This window comes from Propithecus coquereli, unplaced genomic scaffold, assembly GCF_000956105.1.
Source record: "Propithecus coquereli isolate 6110/MARCELLA unplaced genomic scaffold, Pcoq_1.0 Scaffold20, whole genome shotgun sequence".
NCBI lineage: Eukaryota > Metazoa > Chordata > Mammalia > Primates > Indriidae > Propithecus > Propithecus coquereli.
This window is the reverse complement of record NW_012144967.1, coordinates 1,227,806-1,236,549: the sequence shown is the minus strand read 5'-3', so window position 1 is coordinate 1,236,549 and position 8,744 is coordinate 1,227,806. Positions and strand designations below refer to the sequence as shown.

Below are 8,744 nucleotides of genomic sequence, written 5' to 3'. Positions count from 1 at the left end.
TGGACTAAATGGGAGAATTCAGACTATTTTAATTGACAAAATTATCTGCCTAAGCATCCGTTTACCCCTAAAACTTGAACCCAGGCACAGTGCCAATAACACAAAATGTTCGCTCAGGTTTGGAATTCTATTTACCCCATGCTGCTTCTGCTACCTATCAGTATGAGGATTTTCAGATATCACACATAGCTTGGAGTATCTGCTAACCAGATGGACCACTGTAGTCCTTGTTTTTCTAAAACATCTTAATTAATTTTAATTGACAAATAAAAATGGTATATATTTATCATGTACAACAGTTGTTTTTGAAATGTGTATACGTTGTGGAATGGCTCCATTGAGCTAATTAACATATGCACTACCTCACAGACTTACCATTTTTTGTGGTGAGAACACTTAAAACTACTCTCTTAGCAATTTTTAAGAATACTTATTATTAAATATAGTCACCATGTTGTATAAAAGGTCTCTGGAACTTATTTCTCCTATCTAACTGAAATTTTTCCTCCTTTGGCCAACATCTCCCCAAATCCCTACCCCGCCCCAATCCCCAGTAACCACCATTCTATTCTTGACTTTCATGAGCTCCAATTTTTTAGATTCCACATATAAGTGAGATCATGGGGTGTTTGTCTTTCTGTGCCTGACTTATTTCACCTAACATAATGTCCTCCAGGTTCATCCATGTTGCAAATGACAGGATTGCCTTCTTTTATAAGGCTGCAAGTATTCCATCGTGTATATATACCACATTTTCTTCATCCATTCATCTGTTGATGGATGCTAGGCTGATTCCACATCTTGGCTATTGTGAACAGTGCTGTAATGAACACGAGAGTGCAGATATCTCTTCGACGTACTGATTTCGTTTCCTTTGGATATATGCCTAGAAATGGGATTGCTGGATTTGCTCAGTGCTTGTTTTAGACTCCAGATTAGGACATGAGGAACGTGGATACCAGAAAGCACTACCACTAAGCAGGGCTATAGTGCTATTTTAGGTGGGGAGCAATCAATAAGGAATGGTGTTATGCCAAATTTGATCCCATTACATGAACGAGAAATAATCCAACACACTGGGTTTCTACTAAGAATAGAAAGTTAATATGGAAATAATTTGACCAAACAAAATGTTAAAGTTTTTTGGTCAAACACCAAGTATGTGGCCTTTGTTGTGCTTATATATGTTACAGAATTCAGTTTTAAAATCTGAAATCATCACAAAGAATAGCCTAAGAATTACCTTGTCAATGGTTGGAGCATAAACTCTCGCTACTTAATCTCTGCACCCACCAGCGAGCACTGCGTGCTTCCAATGCATATTGGGGCTTTAAGAGAGAGCGTGTGTGTATTCTACCAAGCGGCAGTTAAGCAGAGCAGAGTGCCTCAGCCTGGGATGTTGTCATAGAGATTCCTGCCCTGGAGCAGGCTGGACCAGATGAACTCTCAGGTTTCTTTCACCCCTTAGGATTCCAAGCCCTGAATCTGAGCCCCAACCAGCTTTACTGACCAGGAAGGCATAGAAAAGTCAATTCAACACTTTGTCAGATAGCTTTGACCCTAAGCCAGGTTGAAAGCGAAGGTCTCCTCTGGCTCTTCACTGGCTGCACCACCTCAAAAGAGGGGACTCCTACCCTCTCCCTGGCCTGTCCCATGAGGTAGGGACCCAAAGCCCAGCATCTCCCCAGCCCAAACTCCCAGACACGGTTGTGTGACCCTTCTGAGAACTGGCCAACTCTGTTCTAACAGAAAATCAGAAATAAGAGAGCCACAGCAGCTTCCCCGAATCCTGGCCCGATCTGCTATCAGCTTTACTGTGCTACCCCCTCCATAAGTCTTACTTTTGGCCTGGACATAGAAGAACACAGGGTCTGTCCATGACCCATTCCCAGAGAGAGAGGTGGCCTGAATCCGGGCTGTATAGTTCCCTGGGTTTAGCCGGTTCAGCTTGGCCCCTCCATACTTCCTGTACTCCTGCCTGGACACACATTCCCGTTGATCCTGGGGGAAATAAAACACACATGTCAATTTCCCCAAAACACAGGAGAAATTTGGGACCTGCCAGCAAAACTCACTGCACTGGTGGCTCCAGGTGCCCACTCTCTGGCCCTTCACCTAGCAATGACACCGACTGTCAACAAAGGGGAAGAAACCAAGTCTTAAGAGACAGATTGTCCTCAAGTAGCTTTAAGCACACCCAAAAGTTTTAATCAAACATTTTTGAAACCCAGAAGAACTCCAGAAGGATCAACAGTTATTATGACCGCTCTGGTCAATGCCATAGGTCATTTTCTACGATGAAAGTTTCGTGGGGGTGAGACGTAGCTCAGCCCCTTGCAGGCTGCAGAATACTCCTCGGAGTGTGGAGGCGGCAGAAAGACCCAAGTCCTCAGCGACTTAGCATCTTCTTTTATCGTTTCGAGTCTTAAGCTAACCAGGAGGTAACCTGTATGGTAACATAACAGAAGCTACAACTTTGGTGGAAATGCAGGCAGACACAGGCCACGTCTCCAGTCTTACCTCGACTTGTGATCCATATTTTATTTCATACATTAGAATCAATCCATTGGGATTCTCAGGTTCTGGCCACTTTAAAAAGATGGAGTTTTCAGGCCTCGGCTCCCAGGTCACCGGCCCAGGAATGTCATCTGCTCCTTCTGTATGACAATTTAAACAAGCAACAAAGTTGGATTCAGGTCCCCAGGGAAGGAGACCAACACTGGGCTGACCTGAGAATAACCCCTCGATTTGGGCGTGCAGGCCCAGTGGACAGTGACCACGCAGGCTCCCCCTCAGCCGGCTGCTCACAACAGCGAGTTTCAAAACCAGACCAACCCAATGATTTGCATGTCTCAAGGGGCCACAGGATCCTCCCTAGTCCCCACCAGAAAAGCCTGCTGTCAAGCATGGTCGGAAAATCTTGGCAACCTGAGTTAACTCTCTTCTTCTGTTCTGCTCCCACCACTTGAAAAAAGAAAACTGCATGCAGCCATTGAACATGAGCAGCATTGCAAAGGTGCTCAATGAGCAGCAGCAGTGCACAGGGCCCCCAGGCTGTGACAGGGCCCCTCCACAGCTCGTGTCTACACACAGCTGCTGCCATTTTTATACTGTCATGAAGGACAGCCCCAAGCCCAGACTGTGAAGAGGCTAGTGCCAAAGAGAGCAAGCTTCCCCTGCCAGCATCAACTCCCTTAGCTGCCAGTTGACCTGGTAGTGGCTGCTCTCTTGCTTTTGCTTCTTAAACCAGTAAGCAAAGTGCTGAGCAAAAGTCCTAGGAAGTTACCAGCTGGGAAAGGAACTGAGGGCTCAGTTGGTCTATGTCTCTCTTAGGAAGGTTGGGGAAACTGAGGCATGGGAGGCTGTTGGCTGCACCAAGGTGTACTGCGTGTCAGTGTCAGAACTGTGCACAGGAGGGCCCACTCCCCAGATTCCAGTCGCCCCCATGCTCTTTCTGCTACCTGGTGCCTCTTGCAAGAATGATGAGGCAGTTCACCCACTTCAAAGATGGGCGAATGGCTGTCTGAGTGACAGGCAGTGTCTAACTTACAAGGGAAAGCTGAAGACCAAACAAGCAGGACCAGAGGCTATGCAAGGAGATAACTTGAGGAGCAATGGTTACTCTGAATCAAGGCAGCTAACTGGGAATGTCACTGAATCTGTGAAAACTCAGGAGGTAGCAGCCTAATTTACCTGTGCACAAATGGGCAAGGGGCCATGGGAATGCACAATGCAAACCAAGAAGCAGGAGGAGAGTAGACCCGGCAGGGAGCTTCCCGCTCTCAGTACCTTCTACGGAGAGACCAGGCTGGGAGTGACGTCACTAGGACAGCTCTGCTCCCCAAATGGCTGGTCTACCATGCTGCCTGCCAATGATCACACATTGTTTAGTAGGCAGACCCCGGACTAAGGGTCATGGCCCTGGGTGTCAGATCCTATGTCTACAAAACATGGTCTTCTCCACTAGACTTTAGTGAATCAGTAATGGGGCTAGCTGGATCACACCATACCTGCAGGCATAGTTCTTGCAAAGACAAAGTTGGAGGCACTGCAGCCCAGCTTCTCAGCCTCATGGTTACAGCTGTGGATATCGATGCGGTACAATGTAAAAGGCCGGAGGTTAGAAATGACAGTTCTCTCCTTGTTATCTACTCTGCTCTCAAAGAAAGGGTACTCTGTCTCAAGCTCTTCTGGGTCTGTGATATTGTAGGTGTCTATTGCCGTGGTGTTCCTGCTTCGGCTGGACATGGTGGTGTTGGCCACTTGCATGACGTCTCTCCGCTTCCTTTCAGGTCTGTAAGGAAGAGAGAAAGTTGAATTGTAAGTGCTTCTACCTCTTTCATTTTTCCTACGACTTGGGTAAGAGTAACAGAAAAGAAAAATCTTAACCTCGGGATAAAAGGAGATATTTAGCTCCTATGGATAAGAATCAACAAATAATACGGGGATCTCCTTCCTTATTTATTTATTTAGAGATAGGGTCTTACTCTGTTGCCCAGGCTGGAGTGCAGTGGCATCGTCAGAGCTCACTGCAACCTCAAACTCCTGGGCTCAAGCCACCCCCCTGCCTCAGCCTCCTGAGTAGCTGGGACTATAGGGGCATGCCACCACGCCCAGCTAATTTTTAATTTTTTGTGCAGACGGAGGTCTCACTAGGTTGCTCAGGCTGGTCTCAAACTCCTGGGCTCAAGCGATCCTCCTGCCTCAGTCTCCCAAAGTGCTGGGAGTACAGGTGTGGGCCACAAGACCAGGCCTCCTTCTTCATTATTCATCTTGCTTTCCCTACTCTGCAAATCTCAGAATTGGCTCCCAGAGTAGTTATTCGATTATACCTAGAGGCAAACAAGGCCTCAGCCACTCTTGGCTAGGCAGTGTCCTGGCTGTTTCATCAGAATGCTAGTGCCATCTGGTCACAGATCTTATAGTTAAACATTAAAGGTGACAAACCTCCTGGTGGCACTAAGATTTATTAGCGGGTGGGGGAGAGGTGAGGTGCACAGGCCCCAGACAGACGGGGCAGAGGGGATTCAAAGGCCTGTGACGGTGGCTTCTTGGATCCACTCTGACTGCGGAAATAAAGTAAAGACACCCAGAGCTGAGCAGCAAGCACTCGCTTGGACCCCCAGCGCTTCTCCCCAGGCTCCTGCTGACAGCCTTGCGCAAGCCCCTGGTGTCTGGTGTGCACACTCCAGGGTGGGTCTTCCGAGTCTGGCTTTGCCTCCTCCCACTCAGCGGGGAGCACCTGTGGCCTTCCCAGGGCCCTGCCCGTGAGAAGAGCAGAGTCTCTGTCATGGATTTGAGTAGCTTGGAACAACAGCTACGGAACAACAGAAAAGTAACAGGGAATTCGTAAAATCACCGAGGAAGGACGCTCACACGCCGAAGGGCAGGTGAGGCAGTCCAAGAAGCAGGAGGATGTGAACCTCCAATTGTAGCTCTGGTCAAATATAAAAAAAATGGGCTTCAAAACCTTAAAAACAGGATCTTAATATTTACAGGAACCAAAAAAAATAGATAGAATGTGAAAGAAGCACCCAGAGAAACAGCGACACTTGGGTCAGCCACGGACAGCGGTGGAAAAATCAGAGTTCTGAGGCTACTGGCTTGAGTCACTGGCCTTAGGAATGGGCAAAACGCAAGGAGCAAATGAGACAAATCCCATCTTCCCAAGGAAACAAGAAAACCCAGAAAACGGGAGGCGCCTTAGTCTCGTGCAGGGAGAGCAGCAGCAGAAGTTCCGCGGGGAAGGAGGTGTCCCAGAAGCCACGTGCAGGCTCAGCTGATGCTCGGCAGGCTTCTTGCTGGTCCCTACGCCAAAACCTGGAAGGGGACAGCAGGCTGCTTGGGGAAAGGGCCTCTGCTCCCCAGTCTGCTGAGCCCACAGATTCTCCCGAGAAAAACACAGTCCTTCTTTGCACAGAGGCATGCAGGGCCCCACCAAAGGCATAAACTGTCCAACACAGACATGCTCATTCCACAGGCAGAGGACCACATGGACAGGAACATGTGTGTTTGCTTTCACAACACTGGGGGAGGAAGGCTTGGGGAATGAGGCTGATAATCCACTATCCACCATAAACCAGCCAGCCAACTATCCTTCCCGGATGAGAAGAACACAAGAAACCACATTTATTACGAGAGAGATCTTTTTCAACATATTATCAACAAACTTCCTGCCTTCCCTTCAAAACCAACACAGCACACACCTGTGTCTGTAAGTAAGAAGTTGCTTAGGTTTGATGCACTGCAAAATATTAATAATACTGTGTTAAAACCCCTCTCCCTGCCTGCCGACACGTAACTGGGATTACACCATTAAGTACATGCAATAGTTTACTTGTTTATAAACACCACACATTCAGAGACTGCATAGCTGTTACTGTTGACACCAAGTCAGGGACTGCGGGAGGGAGGCAACGCAGAACATGATCCGGGAGACAGGAATGGATAAGCACAATGGCCTCTACGTAATTCTTTGTAAACAGCCACATTTCCAAACGGTGTGGTCAGCAGCAAACATTACTGTCAACTCTGCCCACTCCACCACAATACGATCTACTCCTACTGGAAAGCCTTTGACTTCCCAACATCTGTCAACATTTTAGCTAGTTAAACCAAACTATCACACTAGGCGACTGAAGAAATAAAAACAGCAGTCAATGAAAGGCACTTACCACCAAGTACTGATTTCAGAAACCAACTTTATAAACTCTAGTTTCCATTCTACTTCAAAACAAACAGGATGCAGCAGACAAGTAAGGAACGAAATCTGACTTAGCTGATTTTAGCCCACAGATAAATTGTTTTTAGAATGAATTCAAAGAACTCAAAATGGTTTTTGGACAATGTAGTGATAAAACAGAAAACCAGCCTTTATGATTTAGTCATTCTGTCACCTGGACACTCCCTTACCTGAACTGTCAGAACTCAGTAGGAGGAAAAAAACAAATAAACATCGTTCTCAATTTTGTGGCCTCTCACCATGAACAAAATATGACATTAACATACATTTACGGGAAGAGATAATCACAAGTCAGACTTGTCCTAGGAGAGAAAAAGGAAGGACTGAGGGATGGATGAATGAGTCCATTGAGCAGAACCTGGCACAGAGGAAACTTATTTTGAACCCAACAAAATGAACACTGTGCGTTCATCACATCCGTGTCAACCATTGTTGACTCATTTAGTCTTTTGTTCCACATTTGATAAGAAAAAGGTATTGTCTTGTAACTACAACTGAAAGCTGAGAGCCTTTTAGCAAAATCTTTCCAAATCCTTGACTCACAAGCTGAACCTCTGGCAGGCTGGTGGGACAAGACACCAACATAACCAAGAGCCTTTGATGGAGAATGAAACTTCCTGCCCAGCCTGCTTGGGACACTCTAAATTCATCCTTTCCTGTGGCAACAGGAGCTGTCACCAGCTGAGCCTCTGCTGGCCTGGGTGGAGTGGACCGTGTGGAGAAGCAAGGCAATGAAGGAAAGTGCCTCCGCATGTGTGAATGCAGGGCCACGTCCCAAACTGATTCTCGATTAATTAGGACGTTGGAGAGGTCACTGAACCCGAGTGCCAGTTTTCAAACACATCTGTGCTCTTTCCAGTCGTCGAGCTTTCCGATTCTGGGAACCACGTGTGATACAAAGATGTCACGGACAATTAAAGAGCGATGAACACGGAACCACGAGGCTGAGCCCTGAGCAGCACCCCTACAATCGACCTGCAGACGGAAGACGCTCTGGCAGGGCAGGTCGGGAGAGCCGTGGTGGGCTCGAGGGCCCTCCTCGCAGCTCTGGGGGTTGTTACTGCGAGAGAAAAAAGGAGGGGAGGAAAGCTGCCAGGCAACCAGAGTTTCATTCTCAACAGGAAATAGGACATCCAGTTCTAAAAGGTCTTTATTCCCCACTTTACTGATTTTTCAAAGTAACATGGCTATCTTCGACCACTTTGCAAGTATCAACAAAGTCCCTTGGCAGGAAAAAAAAAAAAAAAAAATCACTTTAAAAACTGTATGTTGTTACAAGCTAAGAAAGCAGCCAGTACAGGCTTCTGGGCCCCAGGGTCGGGGAGGGGAAGAGAACACACATGGACAGGGATCGGGGGGACCTAGCCAGCTCCTCAGCCCAGTTTTCAGGCACGAGGCTGTTTCCAAAATCTGCACTAAAAAAGGGAGCCGTGGAACACCAACCACTCTGCTTCCATCTCCCTTCCCGGACACACTGGGCTACTCTGCCGAACTTTCCTTCACTTCTTCTTTTTTTTTTTTTTAACTATTTTGTTCAGTATTTTTTATTGTGGTAAAATAAAATTGTAAAATAAAATAAAAAATATAAGACAACATTTTGCCATTTTAAGCACTTTAAGGGTACAATTCCGTGGCATTAATTGCATTCACAATGTTGTATAACCATTATTATTATCTGCTTCCAAGAATTTTCATTAACCCAAACGGAAACCCTATGTAATAACTCACCATTCCCCACCTCACCCCCAGCCCCTGGGAAATTCTCAGCTACTTTCTGTCACTACGAGTTTGCCCATTCCACGTATCTCATACACATGGAATCATACAATATTGTCCCATTGTGCCTGGCCTCATTTCACTTGGCGTGGTGTTTTCAAGGTTCGTCATGTTGTAGCATGGAACACAATTTCCTTCCTTTTTATGGCTGAATAATATTCCATGGCACGAATACACCCCACTGTGTTTATCCACTCATCTGCTGATGGATCTTGGGTTGTCCCTG

At 46.7% G+C, this 8,744-nt stretch overlaps 1 protein-coding gene across 1 annotated transcript in view; it reads right to left on the bottom strand.

Moving 5' to 3' along the window:
* Nucleotides 1–8,744, bottom strand: part of IGF1R (insulin-like growth factor 1 receptor) — a 300,950-nt gene that overhangs the window by 28,834 nt on the left and 263,372 nt on the right. Inside the window, exons 11-13 of the mRNA XM_012643784.1 lie at nt 4,011–4,294; nt 2,521–2,657; nt 1,842–2,001 (exon numbers count right to left, since the gene is read on the bottom strand). Of these exons, the coding sequence (XP_012499238.1) occupies nt 1,842–2,001; nt 2,521–2,657; nt 4,011–4,294 (581 nt within the window). The remainder of the gene's footprint in view (nt 1–1,841; nt 2,002–2,520; nt 2,658–4,010; nt 4,295–8,744) is intronic.